We start from the raw sequence: 22,649 nt of genomic DNA on the forward strand, positions 1-22,649 counted from the left end.
GCACCAGCTTCAGTGCCACCGAAGTTGGTGTCCTGGTGGAGCAAGTCCTGGGGCAGTATGATGCCCTCTTTGGAAGTTCCCGCGCCGACAAGGAAGGACGGACTCGGATCTGGACAGACATCGTGACTGCCATCAACGCGGAGGGGGTGGCAGTCCGGGACTTACAACATGTCAGGAAGCGCTGGGAGGACTTCAGGTCCAGGACCCTGAACAAGGCCCGGCGCCTCTTGAAGGCAGCGGATGCCAAGGGGCGCCGGGGCCACTTGTCGGAAGAACAGATGGGGGTCCTGGAACGCATATCCCCAGCGCTCCACGTCCAGGTCCTAGAGAAGCAGAGCCGTCTGGAGTCGAGCGGTGAGTGTACATGCATCCTGGTTGTGAGCAGGGCGTGTGGTGATCATTCCCCATTGTGCCAGTTGCACATCTGTTTGTATGGGGTGGAGTATGGGTGGGGGTGTACAGGGCCGTGGGGCTGACACATGCGAGGGCTGTAATGTGTGAGACATGGATGGTGCTTGTGTGTGTGGGCTTGCATGGCAAATGCAGTTGTGCGTGCACACATGTTTGGATGAATGTGTATGTAAGTAGACATGTCCGTGATGTCAGGCATGTATGTTGTTTTCGGCTGCATGTATGAGCACTGTGTACATGTGCATGTGTGTGTATTTGTCAAAGGTGCAACAGTGATGCTACATGGATGCATGTGACAGCGGTATGTGGAAGCCTGATTGGCAGATGTGACATGGATGCCCGTCTGAACAGTGCGACACTTGGCAGAGGTGTAGACATGCATGCAAGTGTGGTGGTGTGTGTACATGTGTGGTGCACTTCCTGTGTTGCATGTGATGTATGGCTCCCCTTTGGCTGCTGATGCTGTTGTATGTGTGGGGATGGTGGTGGCAGTTGCGATATGGCTGTGGTATGGCTCATGTGTGCCAGTTGCAATGACATGTGTGTTGGGGATTGTGATGACATGTCTGAGGTTTGCCAATGCCACTCATGTGCAACTGTCATGCGTGTATGTGTCCATTGTACAGTGCCCTGATGCCTGTGTTTTGTTTCTCCCTGTCTGCAGCGTCAACTGATGAAGAGGGCGGAGAAGGTGCTGTGGAGCACAGCGGCGGGGATCCGACCGCCAGCCGGAGACGCAAGGCCCGGCTCCCCTCCCGTGTTGTCATCTCGTCGGGGAGTGAGGAGTCCGGTGCCGCGTCCCAGGCCGCAGCTGCCGGGGGGAGGTCCAAGAGGCGGAGGTTGCAGTTGGACTCCTCGGCAGCAGAAGGGGCAGCTGGGACCCCACAGGGCCCAACAGGGGAAGATGGCACAGAGTCATCCAGGTTGGTGGGGGGTTTGGTGGAGGAGGGGGCCGCGCAAGCACCAGAGACAGGGTCTGGAGGTGGGGATCCCACTGGTGCTAGTGGTGCAGTCCAGGACCAGGGACAGGAGGCAGCACAGGCGGCCGCGGAGGTGCCTGTGTGCAATCCTGTCCCCGATCCTGTCCCTGCATCATCTTGCACCAGCAGGGATGCCTACGTCCAGACCCGTTTTCAGGCAGGGGATGAGCTGACGTCAACTGGCCTTCCTCTGCCTGCGGACGTGGCCATCCAGGACCGGGTTGAGCCTGTCCTGGCTGGTGTGGCGTTGCGTCAACGGGCCATGCGAGGTGACCTGCAGTCTTTTCATGGAGAGACTGCACGTCATCTCGAATGGCTCGTTGACCACGTCAGCCTGCTGGGACAGGTCACCCAGGCCGGATTCCGCTGTCTGATGGGGCTTGCTCCGACCCCCTCCTCAACTGGACCCCCTACGCGCCAGTCGTCCTCTGTGCCATCTTCCCACCCATCAGTCACCTGGGTGCCCTGTGGAGCTGCCTCTGACAGTGCGGCCAGGCTGGTGGAGGAGGCATCCCTGCCACAGTCGGGAGTCGGACGTCCAGCAGGGGTGGCCACATCAACAGGTGCACCCCAGCCGGCGGAGGATGTGCAGGCAGCAGGAGGCAGTGCACGGGCAGAGGCAGAGCAGCAGCAGCAGCAAGATGGTGGGAGCCATGAAGGCTCGGGGCCTTCGACATCGGAGGGGCAGGCATCGGCCGGAGGGCAGGAGGACCCAGGACAGAGAGTGTCTTCCGTGTGGCAGCGGTTGGGCCACGCCATAGGTGCGGAGCGGCGGCGGGCGGAAGAGGCGCGGCTCACAATGGTCAGGGCGGAGAACTCCATGCGGAGGGCCCTGAGGCGGGCCGAGTGCCTCGAGGCAATCCGCAGGGGGTTGGAGGAGGACACAGCGTCGTCCCTGCGGACCCTCGGGGCCATGGAACTGGACCGCCTCCGGGACATCGAACAGGAGTTCGATGATGCCCTGGCCCGGAACACCACAGAGTGAGCCGCTGGACTTGCCCGCCGCCTTTGTATATAGTTCTTTAGTTTTAGGTTTCCTTTCGTTCTTATTATTATTTGGAGTCGACGGACACTGCTCCACTTTTTGTATATAGTTGATATTTAGGTAGGTTTTTTAGGAGGTTTCCTTAGTTCAGTTGTGATGATGGACCCTTGTTATTTTTGTACATAGTTCTTTGTTGCATGGAGAGTTTTTACATTTCACTTTGGACATAATTTTTTTGATTTGCTTTTCTAGATTTGTGTTTTTATGCGGACATGCAGCTTATTTTTTCACATTTACATTGTAGTTAGTTTTCTTTCTTTGGCATTTGTATTTTTTTCAATACATTTTTTTTTACATTGTTCACTGTGTGGTTTCATCTCATTGGTTTCATGCATGTCATGTTGTGTGTTTTCCCATTCAATTTGAAAATATGTGTGTGACGGACATGGGTTCATTTGCTTCATGTACATTGGGGGTGTAACATGTGATTTCCATTTCCATGTGGGTGAATGGGTTACTTGGTAGGTCTTTTTGGCTGTGGAGGCTGACCATTACGCACATGATTGGGGATTGTGAGGACCTGGTGGGGGCTGCACATGGTGGCAGGGGGGTGGGGGTGCAGGGGGACATGAGTGGGGGCCTGGTGGAGGTTGAGCCTGCACTGCTGGGGGGTGGGGGTGGTGGGAGACATGAGTGGGGGCCTGGTGGAGGGTGACCCTGCACTGCTGGGGTGTGGGGGTGATGGGAGACATGAGTGGGGGCCTGGTGGAGGGTGACCCTGGTGGCTGGGGGGTGGGGGTGATAGGGGACATGAGTGGGGGCCTGGTGGAGGGTGACCCTGGTGGCTGGGGGGTGGGGGTGGTGGGAGACATGAGTTGGACATGGGTGGGGGCCTGCTGGCAGGTGCCCCACAGTGCTGGGGTGTGGGGGTGGTGGGAGACATGAGTTGGACATGGGTGGGGGCCTGCTGGCAGGTGCCCCACAGTGCTGGGGGGTGGGGGTGGTGGGAGACATGAGTGGGGCCCTGGTGGAGGGTGACCCTGCACTGCTGGGGGGTGGGGGTGGTGGGAGACATGAGTGGGGCCCTGGTGGAGGGTGACCCTGGTGGCTGGGGGGTGGGGGTGGTGGGAGACATGAGTTGGATATGGGTGGGGGCCTGCTGGCAGGTGCCCCACAGTGCTGGGGTGTGGGGGTGGTGGGAGACATGAGTTGGACATGGGTGGGGGCCTGCTGGCAGGTGCCCCACAGTGCTGGGGGGTGGGGGTGGTGGGAGACATGAGTTGGACATGGGTGGGGGCCTACTGGCAGGTGCCCCACAGTGCTGGGGGGTGGGGGTGGTGGGAGACATGAGTGGGGGCCTGGTGGAGGGTGACCCTGGTGGCTGGGGGGTGGGGGTGATAGGGGACATGAGTGGGGGCCTGGTGGAGGGTGACCCTGGTGGCTGGGGGGTGGGGGTGGTGGGAGACATGAGTTGGACATGGGTGGGGGCCTGCTGGCAGGTGCCCCACAGTGCTGGGGTGTGGGGGTGGTGGGAGACATGAGTTGGACATGGGTGGGGGCCTGCTGGCAGGTGCCCCACAGTGCTGGGGGGTGGGGGTGGTGGGAGACATGAGTGGGGCCCTGGTGGAGGGTGACCCTGCACTGCTGGGGGGTGGGGGTGGTGGGAGACATGAGTGGGGCCCTGGTGGAGGGTGACCCTGGTGGCTGGGGGGTGGGGGTGGTGGGAGACATGAGTTGGATATGGGTGGGGGCCTGCTGGCAGGTGCCCCACAGTGCTGGGGTGTGGGGGTGGTGGGAGACATGAGTTGGACATGGGTGGGGGCCTGCTGGCAGGTGCCCCACAGTGCTGGGGGGTGGGGGTGGTGGGAGACATGAGTTGGACATGGGTGGGGGCCTACTGGCAGGTGCCCCACAGTGCTGGGGGGTGGGGGTGGTGGGAGACATGAGTGGGGCCCTGGTGGAGGGTGACCCTGGTGGCTGGGGGGTGGGGGTGGTGGGAGACATGAGTTGGACATGGGTGGGGGCCTGCTGGCAGGTGCCCCACAGTGCTGGGGTGTGGGGGTGGTGGGAGACATGAGTTGGACATGGGTGGGGGCCTGCTGGCAGGTGCCCCACAGTGCTGGGGGGTGGGGGTGGTGGGAGACATGAGTTGGACATGGGTGGGGGCCTACTGGCAGGTGCCCCACAGTGCTGGGGGGTGGGGGTGGTGGGAGACATGAGTTGGACATGGGTGGGGGCCTGCTGGCAGGTGCCCCACAGTGCTGGGGGGTGGGGGTGGTCGGAGACATGAGTGGGGCCCTGGTGGAGGGTGACCCTGGTGGCTGGGGGGTGGGGGTGGTGGGAGACATGAGTTGGACATGGGTGGGGGCCTACTGGCAGGTGCCCCACAGTGCTGGGGGGTGGGGGTGGTGGGGGACATGAGTTGGACATGGGTGGGGGACTGCTGGCATGTGCCCCACAGTGCTGGGGGGTGGGGGTGCAAGGGGACATGTGTTGGTGTTCATTAGTTCAAGGAGACATGTGCCTTTGCTGGGGGGCATGCCCATGTTGGGTGGGCTGCCTGCGGGACATGACCAGGGATGCAGGGTAGTCCCCTGTGGTGTGGGCTGCCTGCAGGGGCCGTGGAGGGTGTGCAGGGTACACCTGGGAGGACCCACACTGTCAAATCACATGTGGGACTCCCTGGCACCCCTGAAATACACGTACCGTGCAGAAATCGCGTGTAAAACTTCCCGCGCACCCCTGAAATACACGCGCCCAGGCTATTCGCGTGTAAAACTTCCCGCGCACCCCTGAAATACACGCGCCCAGGCTATTCGCGTGTAAAACTTCCCGCGCACCCCTGAAATACACGCGCCCAGGCTATTCGCGTGTAAAACTTCCCGCGCACCCCTGATATACACGCGCCCAGGCTATTCGCGTGTGGAACTTCCCGCGCACCCCTGAAATACACGGGCCCAGGCTATTCGCGTGTGGAACTCCCCGCGCACCCCTGAAATACACGCGCCCAGGCTATTCGCGTGTGGAACTTCCCGCGCACCCCTCAAATTCACGCGCCCAGGCTATTCGCGTGTGGAACTTCCCGCGAACCCCTGAAATACACGCGCCCAGGCTATTCGCGTGTGGAACTTCCCGCGCACCCCTGAAATACACGCGCCCAGCCTATTCGCGTGTGGAACTTCCCGCGCACCCCTGAAATACACGCGCCCAGGCTATTCGCGTGTGGAACTTCCCGCGAACCCCTGAAATACACGCGCCCAGGCTATTCGCGTGTGGAACTTCCCGCGAACCCCTGTAATACACGTAGCCCGCTCCCCCAGGCCCGATCGCGTGAGGAACTTCCCGCGCACCCCTCAAATTCACGCGCCCAGGCTATTCGCGTGTGGAACTTCCCGCGCACCCCTGAAATACACGCGCCCAGCCTATTCGTGTGTGGAACTTCCCGCGCACCCCTGAAATACACGCGCCCAGGCTATTCGCGTGTGGAACTTCCCGCAAACCCCTGAAATACACGCGCCCAGGCTATTCGCGTGTGGAACTTCCCGCGAACCCCTGTAATACACGTAGCCCGCTCCCCCAGGCCCGATCGCGTGAGGAACTTCCCGCGCACCCCTCAAATTCACGCGCCCAGGCTATTCGCGTGTGAAACTTCACGCGAACCCCTGAAATACACGTACCGTGCAGAAATCGCGTGTAAAACTTCCCGCGCACCCCTGAAATACACGCGCCCAGTCTATTCGCGTGTGAAACTTCACGCGAACCCCTGAAATACACGTACCGTGCAGAAATCGCGTGTAAAACTTCCCGCACACCCCTGAAATACACGCGCCCAGGCTATTCGCGTGTGGAACTTCCCGCGAACCCCTGAAATACAGGTAGCACGCTCCCCCAGGCCCGATCGCGTGAGGAACTTCCCGCGCACCCCTCAAATTCACGCGCCCAGGCTATTCGCGTGTGAAACTTCACGCGAACCCCTGAAATACACGTACCGTGCAGAAATCGCGTGTAAAACTTCCCGCGCACCCCTGAAATACACGCGCCCAGTCTATTCGCGTGTGAAACTTCACGCGAACCCCTGAAATACACGTACCGTGCAGAAATCGCGTGTAAAACTTCCCGCGCACCCCTGAAATACACGCGCCCAGGCTATTCGCGTGTGAAACTTCACGCGAACCCCTGAAATACACGTAGCACGCTCCCCCAGGCCCGATCGCGTGAGGAACTTCACGCGAACCCCTGTAATACACGTAGCCCGCTCCCCCAGGCCCGATCGCGTGTGGAACTTCACGCGAACCCCTGTAATACACGTAGCCCGCTCCCCCAGGCCCGATCGCGTGTGGAACTTCACGCGAACCCCTGAAATACACGTAGCCCGCTCCCCCAGGCCCGATCGCGTGAGGAACTTCACGCGAACCCCTGTAATACACGTAGCCCGCTCCCCCAGGCCCGATTGTGTGAATAACTTCACGCGAACCCCTGTGATGCACGTACCCTGCAAATCGCGTGTGATACTTCCCGCGCACCCCGGTATACATGCACACGTATTTTTTGTCAGCGGGTGTCCGTGTTTGTGGGTACCCCTTTGCACGTCATTTTTCCTGGAGGGCCACAGTATGGGACATTCATCATGGCAGTATATAGGTGCTATTTGTTGGCGCACCTTTTGGCGCACATTTCTTACAGCCGCAGAGACGCTACCGCCTCCTTTCTTGTGGCGGTCGTGTTTGTGCCTGTGCGCTGGTTTGAGCGTGCGCTTTTTTCCCCTATTCTATTCCATGAATACGTGTTGTAGGCGAGCGTGTGGGCGTTCCGCGCACTTGTGCCCTGTACTTCCCCCGTGACGCCCACGTTTTGGCAAGTTGTTCCCCATTCCGAGTGTTACGCCCGTGTTCCGCCTACTTTTATTGCGTGCGCCGCGCTATGTGCGAATTTCGCTGTGGCCTGTGCGATTTTCGCTGTGACCTGGCGCACGCTGTTAGATGGCCTGTGCGCCAACGTGCGCCAACGTGCGCCGCGCACTTTTTTTTCGCACATCCGCTGGTTTTCTCGCGCACGGCCTTCCATGAATCGACGTGCGCTGCTTTTCGTGCGATTTTCGCACGTTCACTGCGATTTTCGCTATTCCACTGCGATTCGCACGTTTTTGCCCACTTGCGCCGCGCTAATTATTCCATGAATCGGCCTCTGTGTCTGTTCCCCTGTTCCTGGTCACTCTTGTCGCAGTGGCTGTGGTGCAGGGGAAGACACAACTGTGATAAGGGTCTACACAGCGCATGAGCATTTCAGTCATTCATTATACACCTGTGCAACAAGGTGGAAATGTAAAAATTGCATTTGCATGACAGGCCCTTTAGGGGCAGTAACGGCAAATCCGAACCCGCTTAGGTGAAGGGCTACTATCAGCAATGCATGCACATGGGTGTTGGTTCCAAGGCACACCTATGTGTTTTTGCACACCCGATGCTGAGATGCAGAGGTGGAGGTAGGTGGCGGAACGCAAGGGCTCGTATCTGGTCCCTGTGCCACCACATAAGATACATTGTGGATAAATGGACTTGCATGCCGGTGTGCAAGTGCAGAATGTGAGCCGCCACAACCTCCCTATTGAATGCCGGTTCCTCTTAAATGATCCCACCCAGTGCAACCTATGGTGTGTATTGTGTTTGCCCAGAAGAGTCCATCGAAGTTGCCCCTTGGTCGAATGTCTCAGAAAGGACAGAATGAACATGAAGCCTCAATAACCTGCTCTCATTTGGGACGATGTTGACTGTCATTGAGTGCGTAATTTCAGATAATTTGTATATCCCACACTGCAGACTGAACTACCTCTTGGCATTGTATGACAGCAATCAGTGTAAGTAAATCTGTGCTGCTGTAGAGGGCATCGGTCTCAAGCTGTTTTTCACTCACAAGAACTCAATTGGTTCATGCACTCACAGCAATGAAGACCTCAATGGGTGCTGTGTAAAAGTGAAAAGACATTCACAGTAGCTTCTATATAAAAGATTACATTTTCGCTTTGGCCATCCCTGCTCTTATTGTCATCAGGTGTATGGGAGATTACATAAAGTATTGTTTGTATCAAAGCTATCCAACACTAATCCGGACCATGCATGTGCCTGTATCAAGTTGTTGACATCTGCTCTCTTTACCACAGGGGAGCAAGGAGAAGACAAAGGAACATGAGAAGTTTTCCATGGTGGCTCACCTATCTCTGATGCTGCAGTTCATCAAACAATGTAAAACCAGCTTATTACCTGTTGGGATGGCTGAAAATGGACTTCATGACCGCCTACACTCAGGCGGCACCAAGGCCAGGAGTCTGGAGAAAAGCTTCAAAGGCCTTCAGGTGCTGGATGCTGAGGAGGTGACCTGCAACCTGGATGTGGACTTCAGCCAATCACCTTCTAATTCACAGGAGGAAATGACCCCTCAAATGCTCGCCGAGCACAAGAGGCTGGCTGAGCTCGAGGAGAAGTTGCGTGTGTTTGAAAACATTGCGGCTGTCTTGAGCAGAGAGGTGGAGGCGTCAAGCATGGCCATTGCTGCCTTTGTGAGGCAGAGCGCTGTGGATCAAGATATGAAAAGAAGCTTGGAGCAGAAGGTGAGTTGCTCGTTTTAAGGTGGTGTTATGTTATTTCCTTTGGATTATTATTACCGTTGGAATGTTCAAGGAGCATTCTCATTGGACAATCGGCGGGCTATACAAACCAGTATCGACTGCGGATAGATCAAAATTCCATATCCCAAGGTCACCAGCGGAGCGTACCATACCTGCAGAAAATTCCCTTCAACTGCCTAGGAGTGTATTTATTTCCTAAAACATCTATATATTTATATATACTATATACCATCAAGAGTGATGCCAGTTACAATAGTTTTGTTGACCGCTGCCGTTGGGCCAAATTAGGTGTTATTGGCTTGTAAACCTGGTTAAGTGCCCTTGATGCTGTTGTGCCTTTAACTCAGTCTTCTGGGCCCATAATGCCTAGCATGGCCCTCAACCGGGTTTATAATGCTTGATTATAACCCTGGAATGTTCAAAGAGCATTCTCATTGGACAATCTTTGGACTGTACAGACTAGTATAGCCCGCATATTGGTTCTGCAGATTGTTCACAATGCTACATAACAAGGCTCGCTTTATAGACCCCACCTTCAAGCCGTATTAGGTGTTATGGGCCTGTAAACCTTGCTGAATGTCTTTGTTGAGCTCAGGTGTTTAACTCTGTCTTTGTGTACCATAAATCCTGGTGTGGCCCACTTACCGAGTCAATAAAGCCTATTTATATCCCGGGTAGTGGTGCAGCATTCCCCATTGACCAATTTCTGGTCTATCAGCCGTTTAGGCTTGAAAGATTAGTATATCCCATAAATCGGCTAATGAGGAAAGCCTTGGCATTCCCCTGGGGGCATTGTGCTGTCCGCAGGGCTCTCAGTGCAGCACTTCCTCTTATCACAGGAGCGCACGCTAACATCCATAATGCTAGCAGTGCATGTTTCTCAGCAGAGCACTCCTTCTCTTCATGGGAGTGCTGTGCTGACAGCCAGCTATCCTCCCCCTTGCTGCCTGCAGTCTTTGCCGGGCCGCACCATGCCCCTCACTTCTTATCCCTTTTTTTACGTAGTTGCTGAAAACACCACTCCAGGTAGATTGCTTTTTTTTGTTTACACTGCCCCTCCCCCCCTCAATAAAAAGGGACATAATAGCTTGACATGGCATGCCTTTGGGCCATACCAGGAGTTATAGGCTTGTGAACTGGATTAAACACCCTCCTGCACCGGGTCCGCCTTTAAGTCGGGTGTCAGAGCCCATAACTACCGGTACGGCTCTCGGTCTATGCCCACAAAGCTTAATTATTGCCTGCCTGCCTGCCTGCTTGTTCATCAACACAAAATTAGTACTGTACTAGTGGTGCTAAGCTACTAATCGATTGTCGTGTCTATCGATTCCCCACATCCTGCTCTTCCTCTCTGCCCATTTATTTTTGTCTTCTTCACACTTCCTCCTAGGCCTGCTTTCTCCCTCTCTTGCCCTTTTCCCCGGCCTACCTGCCTTATAACCTCTGCTCCAAATGTACCTGGTATCACTCTTTGGCCTATTCCGAGCACATCTTCAGCTACCTTTGTTCAAAGGGTAGACCAAAAGTACAGTTGACCGCTCGCTCCTGCTCCTACTCCACTGTGCTCATCTCCCACAATACACTTCAGTGCTTGCATGCACTTTGTACCCTCCCCACCATTTTATTTCCATTGCTGCTCTTGCTAAACCACTATTTGACGCCTGCTGCCTCACCTGGTCTTGCTTATTACTCCGTCACTCTCTCTGCCCTCCTTAAGTAGACAATACTTTTGCAGCCAATCTTCAGAATGGGCGAGCCCGCAGGAGGCTTCTTTTGTGGATGAATGACATCACTTATGTAGCACTAACTAAATCATTTGACCTGCTGAGCAAAACCGAAAATTGAATTGATAGTGCCAATTCCATAAACAACATGCTTGAAGGGGTAGTTCGCTCAAAATTGTTATTGTTTAAAAAGATTGGGAATAATGAAAAAAATATATATATATGTAAAATGTTGTGGAAATCAGCCTCAAAGTCTGGATTTTTATTCCCCTGGAGGCATCCATTTTGTAGATGTCAGCAGCCTCCTGTGTTAATGTTAAGCTCTGCTCTCGCGGCACTAATCAAGCAAAAGCTCTTGCTCATTACTGCCGGGGAGCAGAGAATGCTGGCAGGCTGCAGCTGGAGGCTTGTTCCGGTGCTGCGGCGGGGCGAGTGCTGCCCCACCCCTATTTTCATTCACTGCGGCCACCGCAATCCTATATTCATCAACTCTGGTTCTCCAGGTTCATTAATATAGGATTGTGGCGTGCAGCGGAGTCTTCATAATTGCTTTCATTTTCGTTTTAAGTGTCTCTGGTTTCTCCAGAAACTTAAAGCAAAAGTACCGGCAATTATGAAGACTCCGCCGCACGGCGGGCATCGGAGTCTTTATCATTGACATAGCTTTCTTTTTAAGTTTTACGTGCTGGAGGCATGTTGCTTCAATAAAGGCATGCTCTGCTCTCCGGCAGTAATAAGCAAAAGCTCCCACTAGGGGGCTTTTGCTTAATTAGTGCCGGAGAGCAGAGCTTAACATTAACGCAGAAGGCTGCTGAAATCTACAAAATGGATGCCTCCTAGTGAAAACTTTGAAGCTGATTTCCCAAAAATGTTACATAGGAAAATATATTTTATATACCCCTTTAAAGCTGAATGTTTTTTTTTTTTTTTTCCCATATCATGCTTTTATCTGAAGTGCTTTACAAACATATAAAGTTGCAAAATCAATGATGTAAATTAATCACAGATTAATGACTCACATAGTGCAATTACCAAGCAAAGTCCAAGAAGTCAAATTAACACATACTTCTTGAGGCAATTTTTAAACAATGCCACAGATGGAATTAAATATATCTTCACTGAAGCAGCTGCTCAGAGTTTCAGGGACAGAAGCCAGATCATTTAAAAGCTGTTGAAAGAGCCCACGGAAGGCGAGGACAATTTGGAAGGCTAAGGGAGGCAGAACCAGATCATAACTAGGCTTTTAAACGATATTGAGGACCACAATATGGGTAATAATAAGCAGCGCTCAGATACCTGAGGGTTCGTAGCGCTATATAAATGCTAAATTATTATTATTTATTATTATTATTTACTAAATGTGCTCCGGTCTATTTGTATTTGTATTTAGTTTTTGTATAGCGCTTTATACCAAAGCGCTATACATAAGAACAGAACAGTACATTAAAATTGAGAAAAAAATAGAAAACACAGCAGAGTTCTGTGTTTACATGAACCTTCTTAACCAGTAGAAAGAAGATAAGATCTCAAAGAGACACGGAAATTAGGATAGAGAGAAATGGAGCGAAGAGAGAGTGGCCGAGCATTCCAGTGTAAAGGCGCAGCAAGAGAAAAAGAACGAAAACGAGACTGAGCACAGGGAGGGCGAGGAACAACAAGAAGGGAATGGAAAGAAGAGCGGAGTGAACCAGAACGAATACCCAATGTTATGTTATGTTATCTCTATTTGTAAAGCGCACGGTCGCCCGAAGGCATCATGGCGCTAGAGAGGAAACTGCTAGTTGAAGAGAAGACCAGTGAGAGAGCTGAGGACTAGAACAGAGTGGTTTCCAGAGCTCTTCTGAAACCCAGATGGTTAGAAGGGGTTTTGAGTGGCAGTGGAAGTTTGTTCCAAAGTTTGGCAGCAGCAATGGAAAAGGCTCTGCTGCCAAGCCTTTCCCGGTTAAATCAATGAGATATGAGAGGAGAGATATGGGGGTCCAAGGCCATGGAGAGTTTTAAAAACAAAACACAGAAAATAAAATTTTAAACAGTTAAGAAAAGAAAGCCATCCCAGGTCAACCAGCGAGGACGAAATAGAGTCACGAGGAGCAAGGAGACATAGAACCCGAATAGAGACATTGAATACAGATTTCAGAGGAGCTAGATGAGATGAAGGAAGTACAAAGAGGGTAGAAGAACAATTGAAGAGCCTGTGAAAAGATTAAGTCTGACAGGATGAGATGAGTGGCCTTAAAGGTCATGAAAGGACATGCTTTCCGAATATTGTGTAAGTGGAATCGTCAGGAACGGGCAGATAGAGAGATGAGATGAGATGACTAAGGGAGAGATCTGAGTCTAAATGAAGACCCACATTACGGGCCATAGAAGAAGTAGGTAACTGCGCTGGGTGAAATGATATGAATGAGGGGGACAGTAGGTGGAATGGTGGTGGAAGGAAAGAAAATAACCTCAGTTTTAGCAGCATTGAGTACCAAGAAGTGGTCCGTCATCCAAATTTCTAGCGGTGTGAGACCAGCCCTATTGCTTTTACTGTTCCTCCTCACCATCGGAGTTGCCTTTGCCTGTTTTCTAAAAGCAGCATGGCATCAAACAACTATGATGTAATGCATATCTTTTTTTTAATGTTCCCCTCACTTTTATTAATCAAGTGCTCATATTTTTTATGATGTGAAGATGAATTATGCTTTAAGCTTTCTGGTGTTATATATTATATTTTACTGTTTGTGATTCACTTTGTGACCCATTGCAATGTTCTCTGTGCTGTTTGATGGAGCTTTTGAATCCGAATAAACATACGTGACTTGAGCTAGGCTGGTAAGGAAATAATAGATGAAATAGGCAAGAAGGGAAAAGCGAATGTATACGTTTAAAAGTACTACAGAGAAAACTAAACTAGAAATGATACCTGACAGGAAGCCGTGGCGGCCTCGAGAGGTGAGGAGAAATATGAGTGTAATGGCTAATTCCAGAGATAAATCAAACATCAAAACAGTTTGAAAAGGATCCAACATAAAGAGAACAGCAGTAATTCAAATGGATATGTATTAACGTCAGTAACACAGGTTTGACAGAAGAAAACCACAAAGAAGCCTAATTTTCAAATTACGTTGTTGGATACAACATGTCCTTGTGACAAACGGAATTTGGTCTTGAAAGGAAAGGAGTTGACTAGAAACATCAAATTACTGGCAGAATCTGATATATCGGAAAGAGGTGAGAGAACTAAATAGACGTGTATTGGAAGATTATGACGGAAGCTGGAAAAAGGGTAGGAAAGATTGTTTTCCCATTGCTATGGTACAGGGCGAGTAGATCATAAATACAGTACACACAAAACGAAACGTGGTTCAACAAATTCGTAATAGAGGCAAAGTTTAGTACTTGTCTAAAATAGTAGTGCACAGCAAATGATGATGGGCTACTAAGCTGTACGCTGTCAATAAGAAGGGGTAGGAGGATAAACAAACCAGCAGTGGGGTTCTCTCTCACCAGATTCTCAACAGCTACTTCTTTCGTTTCGTTTCAACCTATTGCCCGTGGTCAAGAATAGAAGTGAGGAGAACTCCCATGGTGTCTATAGGTTTGCAACCTAAAACATAAAAGGACCAGCAATGGCGAACAGTGTCGGGATGGAGGATTAACACAATATAATTCATGGGTTTATCCTAGGAGGGCGCATTGTCTCAGTCAGAGTTTAATATTCTGCTCTAAACCAAAGGATCTCAGGCTTCCTGCATCCTGAACGAGCCCTTCATTTCGCATACAGCCTCAGGGTGCCACGTGTCTTACGTAAGCAGGGGCTGAGTGGTTTACAAGCAAAAGCAGGCTACTTTCAAGCCTATATGCACAAAGCATACTGTTTGCCTGAATATATGTAAACTATTTACTATTTGGTTTACATGTTACACATCTACACACACTGTGTTTACCAATGACACTTTTATATACATTCCAAATCAAATTGTGTGAGGTTTTTAAAAAAAATATTAGTGTTAGTATATCGAAAGTATTCGGCTGTGTCTTGAAGGCCTCCAGTTACAATACATTATGAAGTTAAAATCGTTTCTATTTCACAAGAAGTACATGTCGATCAATGAACAGAATGCACTTTGAAAATCAAATGGATTTCTCAACTGTAAAGATGCATGTGCAGTGTAATTTGGTTTTAAGCCATTTCTAAAAGTAAATTACATATAGAAAAAACTTTACTGTTCACAATAACAATCATATAGATAACACTTCAATCTACATTTCCATAACAATTCTTTTAATTGGTGTTGTGATCTCGTTTTAACTTTTTATACATATGAAGTTTTATGGAAATATTTTTCCAAATAAATTTGTTAAACAAATAAAGTAATACTCATTAGCACCCTGGGAGGCGCCCAGAGCCACTCACATTAGCACCTGTGTAGTTTCCTACACCGGTGCTAACGGTGTCTTGTTTTTCCCTCAAAGGAAAAAAAAAAAGAAACATACCTTTTCTTCGCAGCACCGGGCCCGACAGTGTTGTTGTTCCACAGTTCGTTTTCATTGTTGATGACGTTACAGTCATCATCAACAATGAAAACGGACTGTGTCTTTCAGTAGGGGCCGCAGGAAAGATAAGTTTCTTTTTTCTAAATAATAAAAAAATAATAATCCTTTAGCACCCGTGTAGAAAACTACACGGGTGCTAATGGCAATATGCCCCTCGGTGGCGGGCCGACCCTTTCGGTAACGGCACCGCTGTTACTTACAGGGTCGGCCCTCCTCCTCGGGGCATATTGCCTCAATATTAGGCCTTTGACAATTGCAACTGGTTGGCTGTAGATGGTTATGGGAGGGAACCCATTAATTCATTACATAACTCTCCCTGTTAAGGCTATTAAATACGCAACTAGATGGCTATCACGGCCTAAACTCTTAAATCCCCTTCATCATGATGTCACACACTTCCATTGGTTTAATTGAACCTAATGCTTAAATATCGAAAATGGCGGCCAGCAAGTCTAAGGAAAATTACACAGGGAGAATACAAGACCCGGACTGGGTGGCAGGAATGCATCTTAATCAACACAATAAATGTAAACCATGAAGGGAATGTTTACACAGAGCATCTTGAGACACATGCTGTATAGATTCCTTGCTGGGCAGATTTGGCAGGCAGATACGGCCCACCGAGCTGGACGGTACGGCTGACTGGCTTGGGTAGGAAGAAGCAGCAGCTATTCTCCAAGTATACTTATTAGGGCACATTAAATCAACTTGCAGGTACTAAAAAAGGTAATTTTTCCAATTCTTCAAATTCTGATTTCATGCTTGCTTCTATATTTTGGGGACTAAGTTAAACTTTTGTTTTATCCATTTTCACTTATTGCCTTTAAAAAACATATTTGTCTTTTCCATGACTTTTGAAATTCAAGAGTGGCCAGGCTGTATTTATGTTAGGATGGCTTCTAACTGTCCTTGCTATGTGGTGAAACACTGAGACATGGAGCGTGGCAAATCGGGTTGCAGCCCATTTCATACCTCTTCTTGCCTTGCAGTTCACTAGCCAGGATAAGTGGAACCACATATGCATTAGTTGATGGAAGGTAAAGGGAGTAATCCCAGCAGGTGGATTTCAATTGTTTAACCTGTGTTTTTAAACCTTGGTTTTAGATTGTTTTTAGGTAGTTGTCCTTAGAGACCATAAGCATTTCATTGTTTGTTTTAGACTTTCTATGTAATGAGTTTGTAGTGGTTTGGATAGTGTCACTTGCCCTAATGACTTGTCATTTCTTACAGCATTACTGGGAGTATTTCTTTATATTTTATTGTACCATATTTTAAGTGGCTATTTATTTATTTTATTTATAATGTGCATACACAGCAAATGGTGTTTCAAGGCGCAACAAGACAAGAGGGAGGGTGGTACAGGCATGAAGAAAACAAAAACGGTCCTACTAGGCCTGTCATTCGGATCGTGCAAGTGCAGTAACAAGAAGTTCGGGGGGAGAGCAAAGGGAGGGAGTGCCAGTCAGAGCGGAATGTGCTAATGCTAAGGAGGGAAATATAAGGAACTCATGGTTGCAACATTAAAGACAGACACAAGTGATCACAGTTCAAGGGTGTTTATTGCAAGGTCGGTGATGTGTGGAGAGAGAGGAGTCGAAGATGACACCACAGTTTTTTGCCTCACAGGAGGGAGGGGGGCCCATGGAGGGTGGCCAGAGAGTAGGAGGGAACGGGGGAGCTGGGGTCCCAACAAGAAGGATCTCTGTCTTACTGGGATTAAGGCAGAGCTCGTTAGCAGCACACCAGGCCTATATATCAGCCAGACACTTGGGAATGAGAGAGGAAAAAGAGGTGGCAGTGGAGGGAAGCTTCAAGGAGAGCTGCATGTCGTCTGGATACCACTGGAAGTGAGGAGAGAAGGCTGAGATCAAATGAGCTAGAGGGGCAAGGTAGATGTTGAAGAGCCACGGCAAGAGGATAGAGCCCTGAGAGATGCTGCAAGTGGAAAGTGTGACGGAGGAGAGAAAAGGGCCTAGTTGAACCTGGGATGGTCAGTTAGAGAGGAAGGAGTTCTACCAGTCCAGTGCTAGGTCTGTGATGCCAAGGTCATTAAGGCAGAGATCGTTAGCAGCACACCATGCCTGTATAGCAGACAGACAGTCGGGAATGAGAGAGGAAGAAGAGGAGGCAGTGGAGGGAGGCTTGAAGGAGAGCTGCACACTTTATTGATTGGTTGAAGGCTTTTGAATCCAAGAAAGTAGATTGCTAGGACTATATTCAACTACTATATTGTCAATATTGGGGACAGCTATTATTTGGCTTCACTATTGTGAATTCCATATAGTATGTCTACAAGTCAATAAATACACATGAATGCTAAATGAAAGAGGGAGAGCATTCACTGCTTTTGTTTTATGCATGAGTACAAAAGGCACTATATTGCAAGTGTAAATGCATGTTTAGTAATACAACTGTGTAAGGAAGTAATTAATGACATCTAATGTTAAACATTTACAACGATAACAAAGGGATAACTAGTATCAGTTTATATATGTTCTGGGTGTAGACTCACAACAGTGTTGCTGTCCAATAGTAAACCTGTTGGATGCACAGGGGTAGAGCTTTCTCTTTTACTAGGCACAGAGACTAAACCCTTTCCAGAGACATTCATTGGTTATAGCAATATTCTCTATTATACCCCATGTGACCATGCATTTTGAGCGCCTCTGGTGTAGAGGTAAGGCTCTGGCAAGCGGCTTTAATGGGAAATCATTTCAATAGCACCTCAGTAGGCTTCTTATTTGACCTTGATGGTTGTTTCAGACGTCAGGTAGCCCTCTTGGCTCTCTAGTTGTAAATTCACTACATGCCTATCAGTCTGATTCTCCTTGGTCTCAGTGGACACCTTGCACCCATTACCATCAGAAATTCCCCTACCCCAATGGGATGATTTTCAAATTGCCATTATTCACCTCCAGCAACAAAGGTCCACCCTCCTCTACAAGAAACAATCAGGATCTTTACTTTTCCAGCTTCCATCAGGCTTCAGCCCCAGTAGGTTATGTAAGGGTGTGGAAGGAAGAGATTGACGCACAGGTGGCATAATTATTCGTAGAGACTTTTATTAAACAATGAGGGTTGGAGAAATAACTTCCCGACCCTAATACTCAGAGGGGTTTCCCTGCCTAGAAATAATATTCTAAGGAGTTTGTCAGGATAGTCCAAATTAAGCAAGTGCATCATCCGGGCAAAATTCCTATTTCAAGCCCTTACACTAAGAACCTACAATAATGTACAAAGGGGATCTTCTTCAGTCTCAAAGTTCTGTTTCAACTCTCAAAAACAAAGTTCCAAAATGGTGCAATAAATAAACTCCAAAAGGAAGGACAACCTTACTCTACTCCCAGGTTGTTGTTTAGTGAGGGTCTTCTCCTCTTTTTGTGTTCAAGGACAACCTTGCTTCCAGATTGTAGTGCCCTGGGAATGCTCAATGAGGGTCTTTTCCTCTTTCCTTCTCCTTGGTTTCACAGCCAACCTGGTACATTCTCCTGCCAGATGCTGTGCGTATAAAGATTGCTTTGGCTCGCTCTTCATGTGGGTGCGAATCCCAGACTCGCATTAATTGTGGTCTTCTTGCTTGACTACTACTACTACTACTACTCGTCCTTTGGTATATGAAGATTACTTTGCTTCTCTCTTCATGTGGGTGTAAGTCCCAGACTTGCCTTGTCTTTAATTATGATCTTCTTGCTTTGCTACTACTACTACTACTACTTTGTTGGTCACAGACAACCTGGTGTACTATCCTGCCAGGTACTGTGACTATGAGGATTGGCGTGGAGCCTGTAATTAGGTATTTGGGTGCGGGTCCCAGACTCACTTTTGTATGTCTTTCCTCCTTCTAGCCGTCCCACCAACTGCCCCGGTTTCCCCAACCTTTCTGGATGGCTTACCAGTGCTTCTCAGTTGTTCGTGGGTGTTCCGGACTTCCACGGCTTCCCTTCACTGCTTCCATGGCTTGCAGTGACTCCACACTGACTCCCAGCCTCTGAGCTAAGCGTCTTGACTTCCCCATGTGCTCCAGGCCTCCTGTCTGGATGGGAGCTCAAGCTTCTGCCTCTTGCGGCTGTTTGTCTGCAACAGAGCGTATAGTGACGCGTTTGCCAGTGGGTAAGCGTTCAGCTGTCGGTACCATTGGCGTCCCATTTCCTCTACAGCTTCCAGCATTAGAATCAGCCACTTCCCCCTGGGAGGGCCTCACCCTGTTCCCAGTCTTTCTCACCTTTTTATGAGAGGAACGGAAGTTGTTGATATCTAATGAAAATCATTTACACAGGGTAAATAAAATTGGTGCCTGCCATGTTGCTGTCAAATAGTAAACCTGTCAGGTGCTCAGGGGAAGAGGTTCTCTCGTGCTAAGCAAAGAAATCCAACTCTGTCCAGAGCCTTGCACTGTGTGCTTCAATTTTCTCCGCCACAAAATCGACACACCCCTTGTGAGAATTATGACTGCGTCTATGGTAAAGGTAAAGCACCGGGAAAGAGGGGTATGGTGAAAATCATGGCTTCAGTGTTTAAAATACCCCAGTATGCTTTTTTCTTTACGTTGATGGTAGCTACGAAGGTCCAGTTGCCCCCCTGTCTCTGTTGGTGTAAATTCACTACATCCCTGACAGCCAGAATGTCTCATTCCCTCTGGTTTTGGGGGACATCTTGCACAAGATATCAGCAGAAATCCCCTCCCCCTCACTTCTTGGATGCTTTTCAAATGGCTATTTTTATCCACCTCAGCGAGCAATGAGTTGTACTCTTGGGGATGTGCCCAATACAAGCACCAATCAAGCTATCTAAGTTTCCATGCTTGCCCAAGATTCAACCCCAGTAGCTTAACAATGCTTCTTTTCAGTCTCTTGTGGTCTCAAAACACTGATGAGAACTGAGTATGGCCGCCCGTAGGCTGATCACAATGGTTTCTGTCTCCTGGCAGCTTCTAACTGATGAAAGGCTCCTCCAGATTGGTTTTCTGGGTCCTGGCCGCTTCTGGGTTATAGCCCCCAGCAGTTTTGATAGTGGGAATAATACATTTGGTTGTCAAATGTTTTTTTTGCTTTTGCTGATTTTTTAAAAGAGATATAGAGGTACCCCCTAGGAAGCTGAAAACATTAGAGCAGACGTTACAATCCCGTAGTGTTCAATTCTGCATAATGCCAAAGTAAGATGGCCATCATGGATACGCGCGAGGGACGTTCAAGAGCGAGTCCCTTTGCGCTTTCAACCATGGTTGTGGTAGGAGGAGGAAGCAGCAATATGGTGGTGTGCCCAGCAGAATCAGGTTAGTGAGAGTGCTGGTTGGGTGGAAGAGGTGTGGTGGCTAAACCTGCCTGACAGTGAGAGCTTTCAGTAGCCAAGGGAGCATGCAACTCCCTCCAAACATGGGGTTATATCGATAGTTCAGAATCGGGATTATGGGGAGCTGATTGGCTGGTTCCCTCCCGCCGGGTGCTAAATAAATGATTCAACAGATAAGAAACATAAAGACCTTGGATGGTGAGTTCTCTAAATCTACCTGTTAAATACCCGTTTAACAGGTAGGCTGGTTTCAGTCCATGAAAAATTCCATCTCTCCCCTATAAGCGACACTACAAAAACAATGACCCCTCCATCAATGCACACATGGATCCGGGAGCAAGTCGCAGAATAAGCAGTCAGAACATGTTATAATAAACATCATTCAGGATGAACACTGCAGATCGCAAGCCTGGTGCACACCTTTCACCACTGATACGTGACATCACCAGAAGCTTTTATAAGCACGTCCCGTCCCAGCAAGCAGGTTTGACGTTCAAAAGAGAGGATTGTAAAGAATTGTTTATGAACTACTGATTCCACTGTTCTTAAATATTCGGTCTACTACGTTTCATGGCCTTGGAGATCATGGTGTTACAGCTGTCGCTAGCCATTCATTTGCGACAAAGAAAGATGCCAAGACAAAGCACAAGCTTTCTAGGGCTTTTAGTAGGGAGATGTGTACAGGCATGGGCTAACTTAAAAAAGGTCAAACTGGGATATTTCCAAATAAACAATAGTCAGAATAGTCTTCTCCATACACGTAAATAGTCACTGAAACAAAAATGAACGTGTCGCAAGTGTTCCTCTCGGGGAACGCCGTACATGAGTCTTCTGGCTCCTGGAGCAACTGCCGTAGTCCATGGTTTTTAACATGGAGGTGCTATTTTCCACCTTCCCTTGTAAGGCATTGTAAGGTTTGTGGCTTCCTGAAATCTCCTGGAGGTGAATATAGGTGTGGGTTTCTGGGGATCATAAACCCCAAAGGCAAATGCTGGCCAACAATTCATTCTAGCACTGAGACAGCTCGAGGAGTGCAGTGGGGGAGGGGATTTGCTTCTCTCCCACCTCTTCCTTAAAGTCAGTTCTTGGTCTCCTATGCCTCTATACGACCTCCTGTTTCAAGTCACTCCTTCTGTCTGATATTATCCCCCCATTTTCCACCACCTTCCCCTGCCCAGTCTCCTTCTCTTCTGTTATCACCTCTTCCCTGCCACCTCAGTCTGTTCCCACTGTCACTTCTTTTCTAACACCTTGCACAGCCCTTTCACCATCTCTGCTAATTCCAGTCCTGGATGGTTCTGTTCTTATTACATCCTTTCACTCCTCTCTGGGGTTTGCCTCCTCTCTCCTGTTCTCTGATGTTACTCCTTCCTCTCACTCCACTCCAGGTTTCACTTCCTCCCTCCTGTTCTTCACTCTTATCCCCTCCTCCCACCTTCCTCTCTCCTGTAAACATCTCCCCTCTCCTGCTGCCACTTCTCTCATTCTCTCTCCTCTCTAGTCCTCTCCAAAGTGTCTCTAGCCTCTCTCTTCTTCAGCACTCCACAGTCACAAGGTTTCTCCGAACTCGAGCCACCTTATTTTCTCGCCCACACCACTGGACTGGGCACTATGGCTTATATAGTAACACCATCCTGACCCCCCCCACCCCCCCGGATGGGAGTAGGGCAGAGGGGCTGCAGCTGTGAGCACAGAATGTTTTAGGGCTTTGATTGTCCAGGCCCTCTCACTTCCTGAGGGTTAGGATGAAGCTGACGGGGGCAGGCCTAAATCTATAAGAACCCTGGTAACCATTCTGAAATGCTGGTATGTGTGTGGAGGGGCTGGAGAATCTGCCTCTGCAGTGGACAAGCTGGTTTCCCTGCTGCTGAGCAGGTCATACAAAAGGGCAGCTTTTCTTTAGCTGTTGTTTTCAAGGTACATACACTGTTAATGTGCTTTGGTGGGTTTGCAGATTCGTAGACTTCGCAATCGGCGCTGCAAATCTGAACGGATCTGCAGATGCCATGGACAGATTTGTGGATATGTGCAGATCCATGAATCCTGTTTAACCCATAAAAATTGGGGTTAGTGGATACTGGGGCTACAGGACTCTA

The 22,649-nt window shown here is 49.4% G+C and overlaps 1 protein-coding gene across 2 annotated transcripts in view; it reads left to right on the plus strand.

Moving 5' to 3' along the window:
• TRAF1 (TNF receptor associated factor 1) overlaps positions 1 to 22,649 on the plus strand; it is a 474,790-nt gene that overhangs the window by 413,416 nt on the left and 38,725 nt on the right. For both annotated transcript variants that reach the window (XM_069609529.1, XM_069609528.1), the window contains one exon: positions 8,534 to 8,980. In XM_069609529.1, coding sequence (XP_069465630.1) covers positions 8,534 to 8,980 — 447 coding nt within the window. The remainder of the gene's footprint in view (positions 1 to 8,533; positions 8,981 to 22,649) is intronic.

The sequence above is a fragment of the Ambystoma mexicanum genome, chromosome 8 (assembly GCF_040938575.1).
Source record: "Ambystoma mexicanum isolate Mex_15411 chromosome 8, UKY_AmexF1_1, whole genome shotgun sequence".
NCBI lineage: Eukaryota > Metazoa > Chordata > Amphibia > Caudata > Ambystomatidae > Ambystoma > Ambystoma mexicanum.